The sequence below is a fragment of the Mesocricetus auratus genome, unplaced genomic scaffold, assembly GCF_017639785.1.
Source record: "Mesocricetus auratus isolate SY011 unplaced genomic scaffold, BCM_Maur_2.0 Super-Scaffold_100004, whole genome shotgun sequence".
Classification (NCBI taxonomy): Eukaryota; Metazoa; Chordata; class Mammalia; order Rodentia; family Cricetidae; genus Mesocricetus; species Mesocricetus auratus.
In genome coordinates this window covers 57,521,424-57,549,059 of record NW_024429189.1, presented here as the reverse complement: position 1 = coordinate 57,549,059, position 27,636 = coordinate 57,521,424, and the positions used below count along the sequence as shown (strand labels likewise).

Sequence of the window (27,636 nt, the reverse complement as noted above, 5' to 3'; positions counted from 1 at the left end):
AACCTACAGAGACAGCTGACCTAAACAAGGGGTTGCTCTTGGACCCCAGACTGATTACTGAGAAGCCAGCATGTAACTGATCCATAACCCTAAGTTTGGGTGTCAGTGAGTAGACCTCTGCAATCTATGGGACCTTATGTAGTAGATCAGTATTTATTCCTGGGATACAAATGGACTTTGAGAGACCCTTCCACATCTAGGGATGGTCTCTCAGCTTGGATACATAGGGGAGGGTCTTGGCCTTGTCCACCCAGGCATCCTAGTCTCCTGCTCCACCCACCTGACTAAGACTATCAGGGCCTGTCTCCAGGCCACACTCCTGTTCCTGGGGTATACCACTGGGGCTCCCATCCATCCCAGTGTGACCCAAAGTACCCCAGCATCATAGTCCATTTCTCCACACAGGAGACCTGGAAGTAAAGAGCCACCACAACCGAGAAGTTGCCTACACCCACCAGAAGGGAACCCTGGCCCCACACATACCAAGAGAGGAAGAGGTATCCTCTGGAACCCACTGCAAGAATGGATGGGAAGGAGACAAGATGAAAACACAAGGAGCAACAGAAAAACTAATATGACACTGCCAGAGTCCAGAAACCCTACATCAGGACTGGAACACCCCAACACAAATGAACCAGAAGAGAATAACATAAAACACAATTTCATGGAAATTATAGATGCCCTCGAAGAGGATATGAGAAATTCCCTTAAAGAGATAGAAGAAAAAACTATCCAAAAAATTCAAGAAATGGAGAAAAGACAAAGCAAAAATTGCAAGGAACAATTCAAACTATGCAAGGGCTGAAATCTGAAACAGAAAAAAATAAAAAAAACACAGTCTGAAGGAATGCTGGAAATAGAAAAACTTGGAAAACAGTCAGGAAATACAGATGAAAGCATAACCAACAGAATACAAGAAAAGGAAGAGAGAATCTGAGGTGTTGAAGATACAATAGGAGAACTAGAATTCATTGACCAAAGAAAACCTTAAGTCCAACAAATCCCTAACACATCAGGGAATTATCAGTGTATACTTTGAAAACCTGTACTCCACAAAATTAGAAAATTTAAAGGAAATGGACAATTTCCTGGATAGATATCACTTGCCAAAACTAAATCAAGAGCAGATAAACCATCTAAACAGACCTATAACCCCTAATGAAATAGAAGCAGTCATCAAAAGTCTCCCCCCCAAAAAAAGCCCAGGCCCAGATGGCTTCAGTGCAGAATTCTACCAGAAATTCAAAGAAGAGCTAACTCCAATACTCCTCAAAGTATTCCACACAACAGAAGCAGGAGGCTCACTGCAAAACAATTTTTGAGGCTACAATTACCTTGATACCCAAGCCACACAAAGACACAACTAAGAAAGAGAACTATAGACCAATTTCCCTCATGAACATCGATGCAAAAATAGTCAATAAAATACTCGCAAACCGGATTCAAGAACACATCAGAAAACTCATCCACCATGATCAAGTAGGCTTCCTCCCAGGAATGCAGAGATGTAATCAACCATATAAACAAACTGCGAAAGAAAAACCACATGATCATCTCACTAGATGCTGAAAAAGCCTTTGACAAAATCCAGCACCCCTTCATGATAAAGGTCCTAGAGAGATCAGGGATAACAGGAACATACCTGAATATAATAAATGCAATATACAGTAAACCAACAGCTAACATCAAACTAAATGGAGAGAAACTCAAAGCAATTCCTCTAAAATCAGGAACAAGACAAGGCTGTCCACTCTCTCCATATCTCTTCAATATTGTACTTGAAGTTCTAGCTACAGCAATAAGACAACAAAAGGAGATAAAGTGGATCCAAAGGAAAAGAAGAAGGCAAACTTTCACTATTTGCAGATGATATGATAGTTTACATAAGTGACCCAAAAATTCTGCAAGGGAACTCTAGAGCTGATAAACACCATCAGCAATGTGGCAGGATACAAGGTAAACTAAAAAAAAATCAGTGGCCCTACTATATACAGATGATGAAGTGACTGAGAAAGAAATCAGAGAAATTTCACCCTTTGCTATAGCCATAAACAGCATCAAATATCTGGGGATAATGTTAACCAAGGAAGTGAAAGACTTGTATATCAAGAACTTTGAGTCCTTAAAGAAAGAAATCAAAGAGGATACCAGAAAATGGAAAGATCTCCCATGCTCTTGGATTGGTAGGATCAACATAATAAAAATGGCAACCTTGCCAAAAGCATTCTACAGATTCAATGCAATCCCTATCAAAATTCCAGCACAATTCTTCAAGGACCAGGAAAGAACATTAATCAACTTTATATGGAAAAACAAAAGGCCCAGGATAGCCAAAACTACCCTATACAATAAAGGAACTTCAGGAGGCATTACCATACCTGACTTCAAGCTCTATTATAGAGGTATAGTCCTGAAAACAACTTGGCATTAGCACAAAAATAGGCAGGTAGACCAATGGAACCGAATTGGAAACCCTGATTTTAACCCACACACATATGAACACTTGATTTTTGACAAAGAAGCTAAAACTATACAATGTAAAAAAAAAAGCATCTTCAACAAATGTTGCTGGCATAACTGGGTACTGGTATGCAGAAGACTGCAGATAGATCCATGTTTATCGCCTTGTACAAAACTTAAGTCCAAATGGATCAAAGATCTCAACACAAATCCAGCCACACTGAAACTTTTAGAAGAGAAAGTGGGAGATACTCTTCCACGAGTTGGTACAGGAGACCACTACCTAAACATAACACCAGTGGCATAGACAATGAGATCGACAATTAACAAATGGGACCTCCTGAAACTAAAAAGCTTCTGTAAGGCAAAGGACACAGTCAATAAGACAAAAAGGCAGTCCACAGAATGGGAAAAGATATTCACTTACCCCACATCTGACAGAGGGCTAATCTCCAAAATTTACAAAGAACTCAAGAAGTAAGTCTCCAAAACACCAAAGGATCCAATTAAAAGGTGGGGTACAGAACTTAATAGAGAATTCTCAATAGAGGAGGCTAAAATGGCCAAGAGACTCTTAAGAAAGTGCTCAACATCCTTAGCCATCAGGGAAATACAAATCAAAACAACTCTGAGATACCATCTTACTCCTGTCAGAATGGTTAAAATAAAAAACACTGAAGACAATTTATGCTGGAGAAGATGTGGAGAGAGGGGAACACTCCTCCACTGCTTGTGGGAGTGCCAACTCGTACAGCCACTTTGGAAATCAGTATGGAGATTCCTCAGGAAAATGGAAATTAATCTACCACAAGACCCAGCAATTCCACTCTTAGGCATATATCCAAAGGAGGCAAATTATTACAACAAGGGCATCTGCTCTACTATGTTCATAGCAGCATTATTTGTAATAGCCAGAACCTGGAAGCAACCTAGATGCCCCTCAACTGAAGAGTGGATAGAGTAAATGTGGTACATTTACACAATGAAGTATTACTCAGCAGAAAAAAAACAATGGAATCTTGAAATTCGCAGGGAAATGGATAGCACTGGAAGAAACCATCCTGAGTGAGGTAACCCAGTCGCAAAAAGACAAACATGGTATGTACTGACTCATATATGGATTTTAGACATGGATCAGGAGAATGCCAGTCTGCACTTCCACTGATAGAGAGTCTGGGAAACAGGAAAGAACCTAAAAGATATGCATATATGCATAGTACCCAAGAGAAGAGGATTTAGACAAGATCCTCTGAATTTGTGGGGAACATGGCAAGGGGTGAGGGGGAGCAGGAACTGGGAAGAAGGTGAAGAGAGGGTAGGTCATGGGGGAACAGGAAGTTTGAGTCGGTGGGAGTAGAATAGGGGGAAGAGAGAATCACAGGTTAGAAGACATATCAGGCACCAGAGTGACCTCTAGTGATCTAAAGTGATGACACCAATTGGCAAGCTAAGCAATAGTGGAGAGACCACCTCGAATGCCCATTCCTGATAATGAACTTGATGTCTATAACCATCCGGGAGCCTTCATCCAGTGACCGATGGAAGCAGAGGCAAACACACACAATTAAGCACTGAACTGAACCCAAGGAACCCAGTGACAGAGAGAGAGGAGTTATGAGCAAATTGGCAAAGAATGGGCTGGCAAAACCAGCAGAGACAGCTGATCTGAGCAGGGGAGTGCTCTTGGACCCCAGACTGACACCAGGGAGGCCAGCATGGGACTGATCTGGACCCCCCGAATGTGAGTGTCAGTGAGATGGCCTAGGCAACCTATGGGGCCCTGAGCAGTGGATCAGTGTCTATCCCTGAAATACAAGCAGTCATCGTGTGCCCATAGCGCAAAGAGGGATGCTCTCTCAGCCCGGACTCTTAGCAGAGTGCCTGGACCCTACCCTGAGTGAAATGACAGACTCTAGATACCTCCTATGTGGAAGGAATTGTCAATAGGGTGGGAGGTTGAGTGGATGGGGAGTGCGGGAGGAGGGGAGGGAGAGGGAACTAGGATTGACATGTAAAACAAGCTATTTAAAATTAAAATAAAAAAATTTAAAAAAGAATAATAGGTATAGAAGGTGAAGAAAACCACTTCAAAGGGGCAGAAAACATATTCAAAAAATCATAGAAGAAAACTTTCCCAACCTAAAGAAACACATGCCAATGAAGGTCCAAGAAGCTTACAGAACACCAAATAGAGTAGACCCCCCAAAATAAATCCCCTCGACACAAAATAATCAATACCCCAAACATACAGAATAAAACAAGGGTATTAAGAACAGCTCAGGAAAAAATGTCAAGTTACATATAAAGGCAAACCTATCAGAATTACACCTGGCTTCTCCATGGAAAGTATGAGAGCCAGAAGGTCTTGGACAGATATTCTACCAACATTAAGAGACCATGGATGCCAACCAAGACTGCTATACCCAGCAAAGCTTTCAAACTATTTGGAAGGAGAAAACAAGATATTTCATGACAAAACCAGATTTAAACAATACATATCCACTAACCTAGTCCTATAGATAATTCTGGAAGGAAAATTCCAACCCAAGGAAATTAACTACAACCAGAAATACACAGGTAATAGATAGTCCCACTTTACCAATAGGCAAAAGAAAAAGTGGTGGAAATCCACATGCAATTCCAACAACAACAACCATCCCAAAACAAACAAGAATGAACAATCAATGGCCATTACTTTCCCTTAATGTTAATTGTCTTAACTTGCCCATATAAAGACACAGTTTAACAGAAGGGATTCAAAGACAGAACCCATTCTTCTGCTGCATACAAGAAACACACCTCAGCTTCAAAGACAGAGGTTATTTCAGAGTTAATGGTGTGGAAGATTTTCCAATAAAATCAACCAAAGAAACAAGCAGGGGTCGCAATCCTAATATCTAACAAGTTAGACTTTAAACTAAAATAAATCAAAAGAGATGCAGGAGGCCACTTCATACTCAACACAGGATAAATCAACCAAAATGCAGTCTCATTTCTGAACATCTGTGCCCCAAATACAAGGCCAGCCACGTTCATAAAATAAACATTAGTAAAACTCAAAGCACATATAAAACCTCACACACTTGAAGTGGGAGACTTCAACACCCCACTCACCACTGGATAGGACCACAATACAGAAACTTAACAAGGATACAAAGGACCTAATAGATGTTATGACCCAATTGGGTTTGACAGACATCTATAGAACACTCCATCCAAACACAAAAAAATATAACTTCTTCTCACTTCCACACAGAACCTTCTCAAAAATCGACCACATACTTGGCAACATAGAAATCCTCAACAGGTACAAAAAATTGGAATAACTCCATGTATCTTATCAGACCATCATGCCTTAATGTTGGAATTCAGCAATAACACAAATCACAGAAACCCAACAAACTCATGGAAATTGAGTAATACACAATTGCACGAATCTTGGATCAAAGAAGAAATAAAAAAGAAATTAAAGACTTCCTAGAAATCATAAGAGGGTAGACATCACATTATTCCTCGAATTTGAGATGGTGTCAATTTCAGTTTGCTTTAGGTTGTAACTCATAAGTGAAGGGTAACTTTTAGAAAGAACATTTTTATGATCTTAAAAGGATAATCTTAACTAAGCAAACTGTCATCTTTACAAAACACAGTGCTGCAGAGTTTTTTTTGTTGTTGTTTTTAAATTCCACATAGAAAACTCCTGAGACCTCAGCCACAGTCAGCTGTTTTGCCACACATAGGCATGGTTTGTTTTAATAAAGGAAAGAAGCCATGCATGAAAACATAAATGTTCAGATACAGGGTATTGGATAACTAAATTACCCAATCCTGGCACCATTTAAGCAATCTGTAATGTAACACAGAATTGCAAGGAATATTGTTGCATCCTCTTAAGTGACCAAAATGAAATTGCAAACTAAGGCACATGCTGTAGAATTCCAGTTTGCAGTAAAAATACAGATATACAAGACAAGTAAACCTCACATTCAAATCCTCCTGATTTGAGTAAACTCACTACAGACTCTAAGAACTCTGAGAACTGTGTCTTTTTAACTCTCTACACCATAAAAATTCTTTAACTCTGAAAACTTACTACAAATTGATATTCTTCTAAGCTCTTAGAGTCTATGGGTTTTCTATGCCTTATTTTTATAAAAACAAAACAAAACAAAACAAAAATGCCGAAACACAAACAAAAACAAAACTATAACAGCCTCTGTTTCCAGATGAGAAAAATGTAGCATTTGCTTTGGATTTTTAAGGTTCTTCCCGCTTTCTCTCCTTTCCTCCTCCCTTTTCCCACTTCCTCACTCCTTCCTTCATTTCCTATTTCCTTCCCTAACTGTTTTCTTCAGTCTCCTCCTCTTCTTCTTCCTCCTTTTTCCCTCCCTGTTCTTCCTCCCCATTTCTTTTGAGACAAGGTCTCAGTATGTACACCAGATTGATCACAAATTTGCAATCCTGTGTTCAGGGCTTATAGACATATGGCACTGTAATAGACTTGGTTAGATTTTCTAAGTATCAGCTGGAGGATCTTGGATTTGAGTCTCAGTGTAGTAATTAGGTACAAAGACACACAGAGATAAGAACTAAATTGCCTTTTGTAACTTTTGAAGCACTATGATAATTGTATTAAAAATAAAAAGAACAAAATTGATGGACTAAAAAGAAGACTTCCTAGAATTCAATTAGATTGAAGACACAATATGCCCAAACTTATGGGACACTTTGAAAGTATTGCTAAGAGGAATTTTCATAGTGCTAAGTGCCCGCATGAAGAAACTGGAGCACAGTCACACTAGAGAATTAACAGCACAACTGAAAGCTCTAGAACAAAAGGAAAGAAACTCACCCCAGAGGAGCAGATGCCAAGAAATAATTAAATTAAGGGCTAAAATCAATAAAGGAGAAACTCGGAAAACCATGCAAAGAATCAATATAACATATAACAATATAAAGAGTTGGCTCTTTGAGAAATTCAACAAGATAGACAAACCTTTATCCAAACTTACAAAATGGTATAGTATGAACATGCTAATTAACAAAATCAGATATATGAAAAGGGAGACATAACAATGGACAGTGAGGAAATCCAGAGAATCATCAGGTCATATTTTGAAAAGCTGTACTCCACAAAATTTGAAAATTTAAAAGAAATGTGCAATTTTCTGGATAAATATCATTTACCAAAATTAAATCAAGAACAATTAAGCAATCTAAATAGTCCTATAACACCTAAGGAAATAGAACAGTCATCAAAAATCTCCCAACCAAAAAAAGCACAGGCACAGATGGCTTCAATACAGAATTTTACCAGAAGTTAAAAGAACAGGTTATACCTATTCTTCTCAAAGTAATCCCTGCAATGGAAGCAGAATGGTCTTTGCCAAACTCTTTATGTGAGGCTTCAATAACATTGATACCCAAGCCACACAAAGACACAACTAAGAAACAGAACTTCAGAACAATATCCCTCATGAATATTGTTGCAAAATTACTCAATATAATACTTGCAAATCAGATACAAGAACACATCATAAAACTCATCCACCACGATCAAGTAGGCTTCATTCCAGGGATGAAGGGATGTTTCAACAAATGAAAATCCATCAATGTAATCCACCATATAAACAAACTGAGAAACAAAAATCACATGATCATCTCACTGGATGCTGAGAAAAGCCTTTGATAAAATACAACACTTCTTCATGATAAAGGTCTTGGAGATATCTGGGATAACAGGAACATACCTAAACATCATAAAAGCTATATACAGCAAACCAACAGCCAACATCAAATTGAATGGAGAGAAACTCAAGGCAATTCCTCTAAGATCAGGAACAAGGCAAGGCTTTCCACTCTCTCCATACCTCTTCACTGTACTGGAATTTCTAGCTAGAGCAATAAGACAACAAAAGGAGATAAAGAGGATGCAAATTGGAAATGAAGAAGTAAAACTTTCGCTACTTGCAGATGATATAATTGTTTACCTAAGTGACCCAAAAAAATACTACCGGGGAACTCCTACTGCTGATAAAAACCTTCATCAAAATGGAAGGATACAAGATCAACTCATGAAAATCAGTAGCTCTACTATATACAGATGATAAAAGGGCGGAGAAAGAAATAAGAGAAACATCACGCTTTACAATTGCCACAAACAACATAAAATACCTGGGGGTGATGCTAACCAAACAAGTGAAAGACCTGTATTGAAAGAATCTGAGTCTTTAAAGAAAGAAATTAAAGACATCAGGAAATGGAAAGATCTCCCATGCTCTTGGATAGGTAGGATCAATGTAGTAAAAATGGCAATCCTACCAAAAGCAATCTACAGACTCAGTGCAACCCCCATCAAAATCCCAACACAATTCTTCATAGACCCTGAAAGAACAATTCTCAACTTTATATGGAAAAATAAAGAACCCAGAATATCCAAGACAACCCTGTTCAACAAAGCAACTTTAGGAGGCATCACCATACCTGACTTCATGCTCTACTATAGAACTGTAGTCCTGAAAACAGCTTGGTATTGGCACAAAAATAGACAGGTAGACCAATGGAATCAAATTGAAAGCCCTGAGATTAATCGAGAAACCTATGAACACCTGGTTTTCGACAAAGAAGCTAAAATTATACAATGGAAAAAAGACGATAGCATCCTCAACAAATGGTGATGGCAAAACTGGATATTGGCATGTAGAAGACTGTAGATAGGTACATGTCTATCGCCATGCTTAGTCTGAATGGATCAAACACCTCAACATAAATCCAGCCACACTGAACCTGTTAGAAGAGAAAGTTGGAGGTACCCTTGAATGAATTGGTATGGGAGACCGCTTCCAGAACATAACACCAGTAGCACAAACACTGAGATCAATAATTAATAAATGGGACCTCCTGAAACTGAGAAGCTTCTGTAAGGCAAAGGATACAGTAAGCAAGATAAAAAGACACCCCACATATTGGGAAAAGATATTCACTAACCCCACATCTGACAGAAGGCTGATCTCCAAAATTTACAAATAACTCAATAAGCAATTCTCCAAAACACCAAAGGATCCAATTAAAAATTGGGGGACTGAAATAAATAGAGAATTCGCAATAGAGGAGTATAAAATGGCAGAGAGACACTTGAGAAAGTGTTCAACATCATTAGCCATTAGGGAAATGCAAATCAAAACAACTCTGAGATATCATCTTAATCCTGCCATAATGGCTAAAATCAAAAACACCAATGACAGTTTGTGCTGGGGAGGATGTGGAGATAGGGCAACACTCTTCCACTGCCGGTGGGAGTGCCAACTCATACAGCCACTATGGAAATCAGTATGGAGATTCCTCAGGAAATGGGACTCAGTCTACCACAAGACACAGCAATTCCACTCTTAGGCATATATCCAAAAACACCCATTCACACAAGGATGTCTGTTCCACTATGTTCACAGCAGCATCATATGTAATAGCTAGATCCTGGAAGCAACCTAGATGCCTCTCAAAGGAAGAGTGGATAGAGAAAATGTGGTACATTTACACAATGGAGTACTACTCAGTGGAAAAAAACAATGGGATTTTGAAATTTGCAGGCAAACGGATGGCAGTAGAGGAAACCATCCTGAGTGAGGTAACCCAGACACAAAAAAGACAAACATGGTTTGTGCTCACTCATATATGGATTTTAGATATGGATCAGGGGAATCTCAGCATACAATCCCAGTGCCAGTGAGTCTGGGATACAGGGAGGTTCCCAAGAGAGATGCATGATACCCCAGAGAAGTGGAATGAGGCAAGATCTCCTGAACAGATTGGGAACATTGGGGGAGGGGACAGGGAGCCAGGAAAAATAGAGGTGGATAAGAGGATGGGAGAGGAAGGTATGGGGGAGCAGGAAGTTTGAGTCGAGATACGAATAGAAGATAGCAGGATGAGAGATGCGACCCTCGGGAAGGGACCCCCGACCCACGGGGATGAGGTGATGATGGTTGCTACTAATTTGGTGGGCCTTCACGAGCAGATCCGATCTTAAAAGTAAACTTCAAGAGGTTAAGGGAAGCAGGCTCAAGACCACTTTTGCTGATCAAGAGGGTTTATTTTTGGGGCGAGCTGGAACTTATAGAGGAAGAACCTCAGGGGGTGGTACAAGCATGTCAATCAAGTCTCAACTCAAATATACACCAAATACGGTAAAGACAAAGCTATAATTTTCCATCAGTCATCAGTCGCATTCAACAAATGCTTGTCAGTGTAAGTCAGGTGCAGGAATTAGGGAGGGGTAGGAAGTATTCAAAGGAACACTTTAACCTTTTGTTAACAAAGACAATTGCTCTGTAAGGGTTATTTCCCCTGGCTAGGCGGGGGGGGCTGCCCTGTGTAAATTTTACTTTTATGGTTAGCCTTTTCCTTTGTCTCAAGGGCATGTGTGCTCGCAGTCAGGCAGGCAGAAGGCCAAGAAACGGTTGACAGACTCCCTTTTGTTCAAGGTTCTAGCAATCCCCAACAGAGAGATACCATAATAGTTCAAGTCATTATAGGCTTGAGGAGAGACCTGACACTAGTGAGATCTTCAGAGATCTACAAAGATAACACCAACTGGAAACTAAGTAATAGTCGAGAGACTACATTAAATGCTCTTCCTTGATGTTAAGTTTGATGAATACCTTATATGCCATCCTAGAGCCTTCATCCATTGACTGATGGAAGCAGAGACATGTACCCACAGCTAAACACTGAACTGAACTCCTGGATCCTAGTGACAGAGTTGGAAAAGTAATGAGCAAAGGGGTCAAGACCATGATGGTGAAACCCACAAAGACAGCTGACTGGATAAGGCAGAGCATTTGAACACCAGAATGATGCCTGAGAGGCCAACAGGGGACTGATGAAGACCCCATGAATGTAGTCTCAGTGAGGAGGCCACCGAAATCTCTGGGCCCTTGGGTAGTAGATCAGTGTTTACCTTGGCTTTTGAATGATCTTTGGGAGCCCATTCCAAATAGAGGGATGCTCTCTCAGCCTGGACACATGGGGAAGGGCCTAGGTTCTGCCCTTGATGAAATGACAGATTTTAGAGATCCCCCCCAAGAAGGGCATCACCCTCCCTGGGGAATGATGTGGGGATTGGCTGGGGAGCTGGGGGCTGGTAGAGGGACAAGGGAGTAGGTGTGGGAGAGGGAGCTGGGATTGACATGTGAAGCATTCATGTTTGTAATTTACATAAAAACATTACAAAAAAGAAGAAATCCACCTCAAAGGGGAAGAAAACATATTCAACAAAATCATAGAAGAAAACTTTCCCAACCTAAAGAAAGACATGCCAATGAAAGAAAAGAAGCTTACAGAACACCAAATAGAGTGCACCAAAAAAAAATCCCCTTGACACCTAATAATCAAGACCCCAAACATACAGAATAGAGAATATTATTTATATGTTTAAACAGTCTTATTTTACAGTCAATCTCAGTTTCCTCTCCCTTCATCCTCCAGCTCCACCTTTCTCACCTCCCTCCCCAAATACTCCTTAGAGAGGGTGAGACCTACCATGGTAAATCAACAAGGTTTGTTACATCACTTGAGGCAGAACCAAAGACCTCCTCAATATATCTAGACTGAATTAGGTTTTCTCCACAGAGTATGGGCAAAAAGAACCTGCTCATGTCCTTGGAATAAATAATGTCTTCCTTGTTATTGGTCCCACAAACTTCCCTAGCCACCTAATCATCACCCGTATTTAAAGGGCCTTGTTCAATCTTATGTAGTTTTCCCAGCTGTCTGTCAAGTGTCAGTGAGTTCTCAGTTGCTCAGGTCAGCTGCTTCTGCTGGTTTTCTCATCATGGTATTAACCCCATTGCTCATATTATTGCTCCTCCCTCTCTCTGACTGGACTTCAAGAGTTTGCTCCAGTGCTTAGCTGTAGTATATCTCTGCATATACTTCCATCAGTTATTGGATGAAGACTCTATGATGACAATTAAGGTAGTCGTCATTCTGATTACAGGGGAAAGACAGTTATGTTACCCTCTGCAATATTGCTTAGATTCTTAGCTAGAGTCATTCTTGTGGATTTTCCTAGTGCCAGATTTGTTGCTAACCCCAAAATGGCTCCCTCTATCAGTTTCCTTGCTCTCCTTGTCTTTTCTTTCCCTAATTACTCCTTCCTGATTCCTCATGTTCTCTCCCTCTCCTTTTATCCTCTCCCCACTCCCTTAATCCCTCCTACATACTCCCAATTTACTCTCTTTTCTATTTCTCCTTCCCAGAGTATCCATTTATGTGTCTCTTTGGGTCTTACTTGTTTCCTGGTTTGTGTGGGTCTGTGGTCTGTGGCTAGTTGTGCTTTGCTTTGTGTCTAATATTCACTTATGAGTGAGTACATACCATGTTTATCCTTCTGAGTCTGATACCTCACTTAGAATTTTTATCGTTCTATTCATTTGCCTAAAGATTTCAAGATGTCAGTTTTTTGTTGGCTGAATAGTAATTCATTGTGTAAAAGTACCACATTTTCTTTATCCATTCTTCAGTTGAGTGACATCTAGGTTGTTTCAAGGTTCTGGCTAATACCAATAATGCTGCTCTGAAAATAGTTGCGCAAATATCCTTGTGGTATGAATATGCATCCTTTGGATGTGTGTCCAAGATTTGTATTGCTGGGTCTTGAGGTGGATTGATTCTCAATTTTCTGATTAACTGCCATACTGATTTCTAAGGTGACCATACAAGTTTAGACTCCTTCCAGCATTGGAGGAGTGTTTCCTTTCACATCCTGTCCAGCATAAGCTTCAATTAGTGTTTCTGCCCCCTAGTCATTCTGGCCATTTTTAGGAGGTAGCTGAGAGTTGTTTTGATTTGCATTTCCCTGATGACTAAGGATGTTGAGCAATTCCTTTAGTGCCTTTCAGTCATTTGAGATTCCTTCGTTGAGAATTCTCTGTTTAGTTCTCTACCCCATGTTTTAAATTGTATTATTTGATATCTTGCTGTCTAGTTTCTTGAATTCTTTATATAATTGGAGATCAGCCTTCTGTCACATATGGAGTTGGTGAAGATCTTTTCCTAATCTGTAGGCTGATGTTTTGTCTTGTTGACTGTGTCATTTGCCTTACAGAAGCTTCTCAGTTTCAGGACTTCCATTTATTAATTGTTGATCTCAGTGTCTGTGCTACTGGTGTTATATTCAAGAAGTTGTCTCCAGTGCCAATGCATTCAGGGTACGTCCCACTTTCTCTTACATGAGGTTCACTGTGGCTGGATTCACTTTGAGATATTTGAACCATTTGGACTAAAGTTATGGGCATGATGGTAGACATAGATTTATTTGCATTCTTCTACTTGCCAACATCCCCTTATACCAGCACGAGTTGTTAAAGATGTTTCCTTTTTCTGCTGTATAACTTTAGTTTCTTCGTAAAAAAAATTAGGTGTTCAGAGGTTCATGAATTAATATCAGGACCTTTGATATTAATCCATTGGTCTATCTCCCTATTTTTGTGCCAATACCAGACAGTTTCAATATTATAGCTTTCTAAGCTTTGTGCCTTATTAGTAGTAAGTCTAAAACTCTCATCTTATCAGTCAATTTTTCCTTTTTGGCACACTGTATTCATATCACATTTTCATGGATAAAACATGAATTACCAAACTGATAGTCATCATAATCAATATTATGCCAATCCCAACCAAGATGGTTATCACCTTATTTATTTATTTCCTTTTTAAGCCACCCAGAATAGCACTATTTAGAGTCCCAGTTCCCTTCATTTGATATTTCCCATTCTTAATGTTAGAAAGGTTATTCATTTTAATTTTGCTTAACTGTCTTCTTAAGAGAGTGGGAGCCTATCCTGTAGAGTCCCTACAACCTGTGTCAGTGCCTGAAAAAGGGCCTAATGCAGCCAGCAACTACTTCCTGCAGTGCTGACTAGTGTGTCTTCTCTGTTTTTTGTGGTCATGTCCCATGTGTTAACACCAGATGCATTTTTTTTCTGTTGGTTTAGTGTCTGTACTTGAATCTACTGATACTTTAGTTTTTGTGGCTCCATGGCCTCACCATCAGTACCCTACCCCTAAGGCTGCAGTCTGTTGTGATTTCTGATCTTGTTGGTAATACCTGCACAAAAGCTAAATATGGATTGTAACTTAGTCTGCATTGGTCTATTTTCTCAGGCAGATGTTGGGGTGAAAACCTGCAAGATCAGAGAAGTCAATGAGGCAACCAGATGGCCTTCATTTGTGATCAGAGATTCAGCAAGGGAAGCATGTCTTTACTCACCTCAAACAAAAAAGACTGTGAATCTATAAGATCCTCCTCACTCCTTCTTGTGTATCACTCTCTCCATCTTCCTTGGTCCTCAGTACTTTCTATGACTAATTCCTGCCAACTAGTTGCTGTCTCTACCTCATGACAGGTTGATTTTATTAACACAGTCTCAGGTTTCATAGTGCAACCAAATATCCACAATAGTGTTGGGGCATCGGTAGAATGTGAGAGTGCTGAAGAGGATGATGGAAATGAGGAGTGGTGTGGAGTCAGGTAGAAACCTGGTACAAGTGAAACTCCCACAAATCTGAAAGGATGAACCCCATCTAAGACTTCTAGAAATGCTGGATATGTAGCCAGAACTGGCCATCTCTTATAATTAAATTTGTGACTACCACAATTTCATCAGAGAGCATTCATCCAGTAACTTATAGAAACAGATACAGAGACCCAGAGCTAATCATTAGTCCAAAATCACGGAATACAGCTGAAGAAAAGGAGGAAGGATTGTAGGAACCAGAGGGATCAGGGATATCACAAGAAAATCAACAGAATCAACTAACCTTGGCTCATAGGCACTAACAGAGACTGAAACAACAACCAGGGAGCTGCATGGAACTGAAGTTGTCCCTCTGCATATATGTTATATTTGTTGAAAACTTTGATCTACATGTATTTGAATTTTGTGTATGATGATAGATGTGGTTCTATTTTCATTTCTCTACTTAACACCCAGTATGTTGAAGATGCTGTCTTTTTTCCCATTGTACACTTCCGGCTTATTTAAAAGAACCAGGTGCCCACAGCTGAGTAGATTTATGTCTGGGTCTTCAGTTTGATTCCATTGACTAATATCTGCTTCCATCAGATCTAAGATGGTATGTAAGGTAGTCATCAATATCATTGCTGGGGAAGCACATTTAAGATAGACTTTACACTATTGCTTAGATTGTTAGTTGGTACCATCCTTGTAGATCTCTGGACATTTCCCTAGTGGCAGATTTTTCTTTAAACCTATAATGGATCCCTCTATTATGGTATCTCTTATCTTGCTCTCCTATATTCTTCCCCCTACTCAAACCTCCTTCTTCTTCATGTACTCCTCTCCCATCCTCTTCTCCCCTTTTCTGTTTCCTAACTTTCTCTCCCCTTCCCTTGTGCTCCCAATTTTCTAAGTAGATCTTGTCCCTTTCCTCTTCTCCTAGGGGCCATGTAGGTCTCTCTTAGGGTCCTCCTTATTTTCTAGTGTGGTAGTTGAAGCTTGACTGTTAGCTAATCATTCTTGGCAAGATTCAAGGTTTTTATCTCTAGGGATTATTAAAAAGAAGTATGTCCAAAAGAGATGATCTCATTGTAATTTGTTCAAATTATTTTAACAAGTTTATCTATAAATAACAATGATGCAAAGAAAAGTCATTGACAATATTGTGAATATAAACAGAAGAAATACTTTCCTAATCAAATGATCCAACAATGCTTATGCTTTATTTATCAGTATGACAGTCTGGGCATGCTCTCAGTTTCTTGGGGTCTTCTACATGCAGGAAAATTTTTTACATAAGAAAGGAGACAATTTTACAGACATTTTATTTGATAGATATAGACAGAAGACTTCTGAATGTAGTCATGAGAAATTTTCATCATTAGTACTTCAGTAATAAACCACTATTTTTTCATGTTGAGGTCCTGGCTTGCTTGTGAGCTTCATGGATGCTGCTGTACTGCATAAAATCATGACCTTTTGGATGCCTTAACACAATTGACACAAAAGGGAAAAATTAATACTGTTAATTGTGGGTTTGTGAACTTTAATTAACATGACCATATAAAGAGTGCTATCAATTTCTAATCATTATGTGGACTTTTTATTCACATGCAAATAATACATCTTTGTATTCTTATGAAGATATTACCTTATATTGTGATAATATCTACCTACCTATTTGAATAAGCCTTAATATTAAATTTAAATAGTTTGCATTCAAATTTAAGTTGGATATTCTTATATTTCTCTGAAAGACTAAGATGATAGAAATTTTGTGGGAATATGCTTTCTGCAGTCTGTTGCTGTTCTTTCCTCATCTATTATATGTTTTCATGTAGTCTATGTACACAGGTACATGAAAAATTGCAGCTCTGCCAGCAAAATTTTTTGATTTTTAATGGAATAAAAATTAGAACCATGTTGTAAGTACATGGCCACAAAACAGGAATGCAAGTTAAAATTCCTGTGATACAATCAAATGCAGGTGATATTTTAAGTCAATGGTACCAAAGCAGACATCTAAGTTGGAAAATTAAGATTCTAACAAAAGAATTAATAAAAAATGCAAGTACATTTGCTGTCAGTATCATAGAATACTCATTTGTGTGGGGAGTTTGCATGATTATGTTCAATTTTGCCAGATAGAAAATAAAATATTTCATATATTACAGATGACAGTGATTCAGAATTTTTGCTTTAGGGGACATGTGATGTGCGTGCTATGTTTAAAAGAATGCGCAATGTTTTCAGAAAGCTTAGACAAGGAAATTAAAATTGTGTTTCCTTACAAAAGCCTAAGATGTACAAGATTAAAGGTCAATTATATTTTTGTTGTTTCATTTTGTATTTTATGTGTATATATTAAATTAGTCAATGAATATGTTAGTATATGTAAACGGAGAAAAATGTGTAGGAATGCCTCTCCTGCTCCCACAAATATCTGTTAGTTTGATGTTATGTACTACTATATATCATATTAAAAAGGGGATAATTTCTCTGGGTAGTTTACCTTCTACTCTGTCTTCAGTGAGTATATGATTTTTTTTTTTTTTTTTTTTTTTTTTGAGTATATGATTTTTTATATCTACTAAGACTCTAAAACTCTCACATGAGATAAAATATAATATTGTTTCTTCTGATATTGAGTTAAATTGGCTAATACATTTATTCTCCCTTGTATTTGTGTTTTGTCAGGTGATATACATTATATATGTCTAGTATTGTGTAGATTATGTAATTTGATTTTTACTATTACATAAATATCCCAAAATTCTCAAAAAGGATTTGCCTCTTGAAAATTAATGATGAACAATACTGAAAGCCAGCGATCTGTATAAAAGTATAATGTAGAAGACAGAATTACACATAAGTGATGTGATAAAACTATGTTCTGTGACAGGCATGTCTTTGGCCCTTCAAGACATGACAATGATAGATTTTCTGACTCAGATGGAAGCATATATGTTAATGAGACATGTGTAAGATGCATCCCAACTCCTCCTACAGCTGCTCTGACTCTGCACATGTCCTCCTCTGTTACCAAGTTCATGCAAATGGTATTTTGCTTGCTGTTAGTCCAAATATATTTCTTCAAAGGTAAATATTGATCATATTTAACTTATAATAAATTACTAAGTATATATATATGTGTGTGTGTATGTATATATATAAGTATATATTAAATAATTCCTAAGATGCATGATTTTAATCCAAGTCAAGAAGTAGTTAGTGATGCACACATATGCTGTTTTATTTTCTAATCCAAACTTTGTCTACAATCCAGTTAAGTGGACAGAAATTCTCATGACTCATTTTCTGCAGATGATCTAGTCAACACTGAGATGGCAGATGCACTGGGCAGTGTGTAGGCATTTCATAAGGACACAAACAGACCTCTCTGGGAGATGGATATTATGAAAGTCCCTGTGGTACAAGTTTTGAGGCAGGGGAGGAGGAGAACTTAGTGATATGTTCAAGTTAAGGATGACACAAAATGAATCTCTTTCATTCTGTCTCCAGTTGTACCACTTCAGGGTCAACATCTTTCATCACTGCTATTTTCTGTCTAAGTATTTCTCAAATTCAAACTTGCTACACCATGTACAATAAAATTAGAGATATTATACTGTCATGGTAGCTATTAAATTCCATTTTACATTATTAGTGTCATTATTGACGGAGTGAGAAACTTGGACAGAGTGTTCAAATGTGAACAAAGAAAACTGACAAGCCGGGCGTTAGTGGTGCACACCTTTAATCCCAGCACTCGGGGGGGGGGGCAAATGCAGGCTGATCTCTGTGAGTTTGAGGCCAGCCTGGTCTACAAAGCAAGTTCCAGGACAGCCTCCAAAACAATACAGAGAAACCCTGTCTCGGGAAAAAAAAGAAAAATGACAACAGAACAGAAAGGGAAGCGGTCAAAAGAAAAAGTGCCAAGGGCCATTAGAGAGAGTATGAGATGAGGAAATACTGTGAAATATTGTCTAATCCCATTGTTTCTTAGGACTGAATTAGGGATATGTTCGTAACTATAAATAGAAAATGAACCCAATCCTCATCTTTGTACTCTGGCTGTGCTTTTCCTTGACTGTTCTGACATCGTGGATCCAGGCAATGAATTCTTACATGATAACCCTGAGAATCTAGGATATATTAAGAAAATAACTATGTCCCATGCAGTCTTCACCTTCTATTTTCTATTTCCCTCTGTCTCTCTACTTAGCTTTTCCTGCAAGATCTGGAAAAAGTATACTGTCTGCAAATGCAGGATTTTGTGAGAGCAATGGGTTAGTACATCTAAAGTAAAAATCCTTGTGGAAAACCTGCAGGTAAAGGTAATTGTGTTACTAATTAATCATAAGCAAGTATGAAATGGAAATGTAACTACTAAAACCTGTCAGATCAGATGAAGTAATTGCTGTTGGTAGCTGTGTGCTCAATAATATTGGAGGTATTTGGTACAGTTCAAATATACTTTTTTAAAGACTAGATACATGATGACTAAAATTATCTTTTGTGGTGTAGTGCCTGACAGTGCAATATAATAGCACTGACATGGACCCTTAAAGGCCAATGCTTTTTGGGCACTACCCAAGTTTTTATTTTAAAATTTTGTTCATTTGTGTGTTTCTGTGACAGCACAGTCTTGCTCTTTATTATTTGACATATTGTGTTTAATGACACAAAAATTATTTAAGTTTAAAGGAAAGAGATTTTCTCTGTTTATTTGCTGCCATCAATGCCAAGTTGTGATGTGCTTTAAATAACTATTTTTAAATGTATGGGTGACAGAAATACCTCTGTCTGATTTTCTGCCTAGATATTCACTAATGTTGAGATAAAATAGTGCAGACCCAGTTCTTTTGAGTTTTTCTCTGGAACAAGCCTGATAGAAGATTAAATGGGCCAAAACAACAATGTCTCAGAATTTATCCTGCTGGGGTTCACTCAGGATCCTACTGGCAAAAAGGCATTATTTGTTATATTTCTACTCATCTACATTGTGACAATGGTGGGTAACCTGCTCATTGTGATTACAGTGATTGTTAGTCCCTCCTTGGGCACCCCGATGTACTTCTTCCTTGCTTCTCTGTCACTCATGGATGCCGTTTATTCTACTGCCATTTCACCAAGGTTGATTGTAGACTTGCTCCGTGATAAGACGACCATCTCCTTCACAGCTTGCCTAAGCCAGCTCTTTATAGAGCATTTATTTGGTGGTGTTGATATTGTCATTCTGGTGGCAATGGCCTATGATCGGTATGTGGCCATCTGTAAGCCCCTGCATTATCTGATTATCATGAATCGACGTGTATGTATCCTTTTCTTAGTGATGGCCTGGGCAGGAGGTTTTGCACATGCTTTGTTTCAAGTTCTTGTTGTGTGTAAACTTCCTTTCTGTGGTCCCAATATCATTGACCATTTTGGCTGTGACACATACCCACTATTGCTACTTGCATGCACTGACACCTACTCTATTGGCCTTTCTACCATTATCAATAATGGGGCCATGTGTATTGTGATCTTTATCCTCTTGCTATTTTCTTATGGAATCATCTTAAGTTCCCTCAAGAATCATAGTCGGGAAGGGAGACGCAAAGCTCTGTTCACTTGCAGCTCCCATATCACTGTGGTTTTCCTCTTTTTTGTTCCCTGTATTTTCATGTATGCTAGACCAGTTTCTAGTTTTCCTGTTGATAAAACCATCACCGTATTTTATACAGTTGTCACTCCCATGTTGAATCCTTTAATATATACTCTGAGAAACTCATAGATGAAAATATCAATGGAAAAGCTCTTGCAAAAACTTTTAAGTCCTGCTAGGATAAGAGTTTCTTATTGCTGTTCCTCATACTGAGCACAGTCATGAATAAATTCTAGAAGTGTGTGCTTCTTCTTGAACATTTAAACCAATACTTGATATTGTGAAACTAATTGTGTTTTAAATATACTTTGTTGTGCTTTTTTCATAATTAGTGTAGCTGCTTATAATATCATTCATATTTGTTATCCCTTTTAACCTTTTGGTGAATTATCTATTTTAGTTTGTTAAATTTATAATAAATACATTTCTTTGAAATTCTTCATGCCCCATGTTTTGATGTTTTTCTTCTCTTCAGTCTTTTTTGAGATCCTTCTCCCTTTCTTTCTCAACAAACTTCATATTCTGTCTCTGTCTGCCTCCCTCTCTTTTTCTGTATTTTTTCTCTCAGCATTTCAAAACCAGACATTAAAAAATCAAAATAAAGAAACAAAAATTCAGCAAATATAATGCCAAACTAACCCAAATAATTCATTCCACACACACAATACAAACCAAACAAAACAAACCCTGGAGTTTATTTTCTATTTGCCAACTACTCTTGGGCATGAGACTGTCATGGAGTGTGATTGATATGCATAATCACAGGCCATTGAAATATTTTTGTTTCCTCTCCCAGAAGCTACATATTTCAGATAGATTCTCAGGGGACTTTGTATCCACATTCTCTTTTTAGTACTGGAATTTTATATGGCTTGAATCTGTAAAAGTTGTGTGCATGCTGTCACACACTGTGTACATCAACGCCTGCATCAGTGTTTTGAGAATATTGTTCTTTGAATTCATCCACCACCTTTGACTTTTATACTTTTTAGACCTCCTCCTCTGCCTTGGTCCCTGAACTGTGAATGTAGGCTTTAGATGGAGATAGTTCATTTAGGACAAATAAGATGTACTTAGTCCTAAATTTTTTTCATAATATAATATGTTTGGTGCAATTCTTTAGGTTCTCCTTTCAACTACTCCTATATTGTCATGTGCTTTAAAAATCTCTTCTATTTATTGTTTTCTACACTCATTTATTTTATTAATAAAATTACTAATTTAATTAAACTTTACTTTGAAATAATTCTCTTCAAATTTTTTGTAGATTAATATACTTATAACCTGTGATATACTTATGTTGTTTTGAATTGTTTAAGCATTGTATATTTTTAAATTTACTTCATTTTGTTATCACTCATATTATTTATTTCCATATGGTGAGAACCCCACAATCTATTTGCCTGGCCTTGTAAACTATGGTATTTTTCTTATTATTTTAATAATTGTTTCTTTTTGTTACCTTAATTTTTCCAACATTAATGTCATTTTTATGTTCTTTATATATTATGTTCATGTTCTTTTGGATCCTGATCATTTAATTCGGTGAATTGATCTTCCTCCTGATTTGCTACTTTATTATTAAGTGCCAGTAAAGAAAGTTTTGAAAAGCAATAAATATATATACTATTAGATAATACTATTTAAATAGCATTTCTGCAATAGGAGTATCTTTGGTTGGTGGTGTGTTAAGTGTGTATATAATTTTAAGAATCCTGATTCAGTGATCTCAGTAAATCTTTCTTTTGGGAAACAGGAAAAGCTACCTTTCAGCAGGCCCTAGAATACATCATTAGTTTTGTTCTCAGTTTGCTTTCCTCATTCAGAAGGTTCATATTTTCCTTTGCATATCATAATTTGTGTTATTTTAGTTACAATTTAATAATGCTTTCTATCTTCCATTTTAGTAATGATGAGAAATATGGATTAAGTTAAAACATGAATTCAGGTATTCTATCATGAGTCTTTATACAATGTGATGAAATTTTCGTTAATTCCTTAGATATGCTAGATAAAAATGATACCATAACAAAATAAGTATTTTTTTTCAATAATTGTACCCAGTGTTTACAACATATCTCCTCATCATGTCAATGTATTAGTTAAAATTGAAAAATTAGGATCATCATTTGGAAGATACTCCTTATTTATTTCATTGAGGAAATCAAAACATATTTATAAATTTGAACCACTAACAAGGCTTTGAATTTATTTTAAATAGCCATAACCCCCCCTTGCAGAGTCCTTTAATCTACCCTCTGAGAACCTCAGTAATGATAGTTATCTTGGAGAAGCTTTATCAAGAAAAAGTCTTGGTAGAATATGTACAATATTGAATCAACTACAATATAGAGGGATTTAACTATGGTCACATGATCTGTGCAGAAAGAACTCTTCTTAAATGTAATCCTATGTTTCTCTTTCTTTGACTTATATGTGGTAATTATAACTGAAATATGAATTAATGTTTCTTTTATCAGTAACAGGATCTTCTGATAACACAAGCTCTATGATATACTATTCATTAAAAAACCCCTGAACAACATGGAGTCTGAAAGTAATATGGAATGAATTATTGGATGAAAATTTTACCCTATACACAAATATATATTTATTTTTGTGTTTTCATATAAAAACAAAATATCCATTTTTCACATGACTTGACACTATAATTAAATTATGCTAATGATTTCAACAGAAAATCCTAATCGTGAAACCATTTTCAATTAAGTGACAGATTTATAAACCCATCATTCAAAAACAAATGTAATGGGATGGGAACAGAGGAGTGGACAGAGTATAAAGGATAACTTCTTCCACAAATATTCAGTTGGTTAATAAATTGCATGTTGTTGAGTTAAGAAATCTATATGATAACTATCAAGGCCCAGAGACCATCATTAAAGTCGTGGAGAAGGGGAAAGATTGCAAAGACAGAGGGTAATAGGTACTGGAGTGAAACAGTATCTTCTGGTTATAAATGAAAATAAGCCTTCAAACTACAAAATACCCACATTTTAGAAGTAATACTTACCACATATAAAGAACTGCCATATAGAGTGTTTTCAAGCTCAATAATTCAACTCATTATTTTATTGTTAACAGTACTTTTGCACCATATCTTTCATAAAAATAATGTAATTTTAAAAGCTATCAAGCTAATCCAATAGGGTCCTAAAAGGAGATGGAGTGGGTGTGAACATCATTAAAACATATACACATTTATGAAATTGTCAACATAATAATAAAACACTTTCCATTTTTTTAAAATTTAGATTAGAAACAATCATATTTTACAGTTCTTTCTCCCTTCCATTCCACTATTCTCCCCCTGACCCAACATCTCAACCCCTTTCTGCTTCCCAGGGTGGGTGAAGTCTTTCATTGGGGGATCATCAACATCTTTCACATCATTTGGTGCAGGGCCTAGGTCTTCCCCCATGTGTCTAGGCTGAGAGAATCCCTCTTTGGGTAATGGGCTCCAAAAGTCCATTCTTACATTTGGGATAAATACTGATCCACTATCAGAGGCCCCATTGACTGACTGGATAACATAAATGACACACATGTTCAGGGGACCTGGTTCTGTCCTTTTCTGGTTTCATAGCTGTCACTGTGAGGAATATGATCTTCCCTTGTTCAGGTCAACTGTTTCTGTGAGTTTCCCCAGCCTGGTCTTGACCCCTTTGCTCATCACTTCTCCCTCTCTGCAACTGGATTCCAGGAGTTTGGCTCAGTGCTTAGCTATGGGTGTCTTTTTCTGCTTCCATCAGCTTCTGGATAACGGCTCTAGGATGGCAATTAAGGTAGTCATCAATCTCATTGTAGGGAAAGGGCATTTAAGGTAATCTTTCCATTATTGATTAGATTCTTTGTTAGGGTCATCCTTGTAGCTCTCTGGACATTTCCCTAGTGCCAGATTTCTCTTTAAAACCACAATGGTTCTTTCATTAAGGTATCTATTTTCTTGTTCTCCTCTATTCTCCCTGACTCCCTGATGATGGGTAACATCCTGCTCCCTCATGTCCTCTGCCCCACTCCTCCTCTCCTCTTTTGTTTCTCCTAACTTATTCTTCCCTCCGCCCCCTCCCTATGCTCCCAATTAGTTCAGGAAATCTTGTCCTATATCCATTCTCTGAGAGACCATCTATTAGTCTCTTAGGGTCCTTCTTGTTTCCTAGATTCCCTGGTGGTGTAGATTGTAGGGCAGTAATTCTTTGCTATATGTTTTGTATCCATAAATGAGTGAGTACATACCATTTTTGTATTTTTTTGTGACTGGGTTACCTCACTAAGGATGGTTTCTTCTAGTTTCAACCATTTGCCTGTGATTTTCAAGATTCCATTGTTTTTTCTACTAAGTAGTACTCCATAGTGTAAATGCACCACAATTTCTTTATCCATTCTTCAGTTGAGTGGCATCCAGGTTTCTTCCAGGTTCTGGCTATTGCAAATAAAGCTGCTATGTACATACTTGAACAGATGTCCTTGTTGTATTAGTGTGCATCATTTGGGTATACGCCTAAGAGTAGAATTGCTGGATCTTGAGATAGACTGATTCCAATTTTCCTGAGGAATCGCCATACTGATTTCCAAAGTGGGTATACAAGTTTGCACTCCCATCAGCATTGAAGAAGTGTTCCCCTTTCTCCATATCTTCTCCAGCATAAACGGTTGTTGGTGTTATTGATTTTAGTCAATCTGTGAGAAGCAAGATGGTATCTTAGAGTTGTTTTTATTAGTATTTCCCTGATTGATAAGGATGTTGAGCCCTTTCTTAAATGTCTTTCGGCCATTTTAGATTTCACTATTGATAATTCTCTATTTAGTTCTGTACCCCACTGTTTAATTGGATTATTTGGTATTTTTGTGACTACCTTCTACATATTTAATGCTATCCACATATAAAAAAGCACAATTCTTCACAGACCTTGAAAGGACAATGCTGAACTTCATATTCAAAAACAAAACAACAAAAAAAAACCCACAGGATAGCCAAAGCATCCCTGTATAATAATGGAATATGTGGAGGCATCACCATCTCTGACTTCAAGCTCTATTGCAGAATTATAGTCCTGAAAACAGCCTGGTATTGGCACAAAAATAAACATGTAGACCCATGGAACCAAATTGAAAACCATAATATTAATCCACACAGCTATGAACCCCTGATTTTTGACAGAGAAGGTAAAGTTATACCATGGAATAATGAAAGCATCTTCAATAAATGGTGCTGGCATAACTGGATACTGACATGTAGAACATTGCAGAAAGATCCATATCTATCACCATGGACAAAAGTTAACTCCAAATGGATCAAAGATATAAACCCAGCCACACTGAGTTGCTTAGAAGAGAAAATGGGAGATACTAATGAGCAGTAGAGTGCTTCCTGAACATTACACCAGTAGCACAGACACTAATAAATGGGAGCTCCTAAAACTCAGAAGATTTTATAAGGCAAAGGACACAGTCAACAATACAAAATGGCAGCCCAGAGATTGGGAAAAGATCTGTACCAATCCCACTTCTGATAGAGGGCTAATTTTCAAAATATACAAGGAACTCAATAAAAATTAATTTTAGTAAACACAAATACTATAGATGCTTTTTAACTTGTAAATAATACATTTGATACAACATATTTGAATATATATGTTTCATAAAATTTTAAATGCTTTTTAAAATAAGCCCATCACTTAATAGTTGTAACCCATATCCAGGCCTTTGTGACAGAGAAGAACTAGTATGTATCTAGATGTTTGGGGTATATGTGCTCACTGGATTGATGACAAGCTAAAATAAGGGAATATATTGGAAGACCTATAACATTGTCAATTTTAAGAAAGTGAAAGTTTCTTTCTAATAGAGATGATTGTTTAATATTAGAGAGAATGTAAAGTATAAGAGGAAGAGAATGAACTTCATTATGGATAAATCTCATACAGATCTAAACCATAGTCAAAAGCTTTGTTTCTCCAAAAGTTACAACATCAATTTTCAGCTCTAAGAGAACCAGAAGGCACAGCTCTCAAGACATTAAGGCTGTTTGAACTAACGGAGACCATGAGTTACTTCCCTATCCTTAACAGCAGAGACCAAGACTACTCACATTTCATGCTGATTTAGTCATTCATTAATTGTCTAGTGCAAATGAATCATGATGCACAACTCCTAGTTCCTGTACATTGCAGTTTGGAATTTATCTTTTCACATTATAGGTTTTCCAAATCATCTCTGGATTTAGCTATTCATAGTTGATAAGATCCGAGATGTGACACTCTTTTCTCCAGGGATTTCAGGTGAAGAAGTTTTTCAAGAGACACTGCTTCATTTGAATTTGTTCCTGATATTCTAATTCACTTATCTAATAAAAAATGTACCACTTCTTGCATGGGACACTTTGAAAGCAGTGCTATGGGGAAGTTCATAGCAGTAAGTGCCCACATGAAGAAACTAGAGAATAGTTATACTAGAGAATTAACAGCACAGCTGAAACCTCTAGAACACAAAGAAGCAAATTCCCCAAGAAGGAGTAGACACCAGGAAATATTCAAACTGAGAGCTGAAATCAATAAAGTAGAAATTAGGAAAACAACACAAAGAATCAATGCAATGAAGAGTTGGTTCTTTGAGAAAATCAACAAGATAGACAAACCTTTGTCCAAACTTACCAAACAGCAGAGAGTGAACATGCAAATTAACAAAATCAGAAATGAAAAAGGGGACATAACAACAGACTCTGAGGAAATTCAGAGAATCATCAGGTCATACTTTGAAAAGCTGTATGCCACAAAATTAGAAAATTTAAAGAAAATGGACAATTTTCTGGATAGCTATCACTTGCCAAAATTAAATTGACAATAGATAAGCAATTTAAATGTACCTATAACCCTATGGAAATAGAAGCAGACATCAAAATTCTCCCAACCATAAAAAGCCCAGGTCCAGATGCGCTCATTGCAGAATTCTACCAGAAATTCAAAGAGAAGCTTCTACCAATTCTTCTCA

General features: G+C 37.5%; 1 protein-coding gene across 1 annotated transcript; it reads left to right on the top strand.

The window, feature by feature from the left end:
* Nucleotides 1-19,881: 19,881 nt before the first annotated feature.
* On the top strand, nt 19,882-20,754 carry LOC101827200 (olfactory receptor 4A8-like). Its single transcript, XM_013120184.2, has one exon. It carries the CDS (start codon nt 19,882-19,884, stop codon nt 20,752-20,754), a length of 873 nt encoding a protein of 290 aa, XP_012975638.1.
* The last annotated feature ends 6,882 nt before the right edge of the window (nt 20,755-27,636 follow it).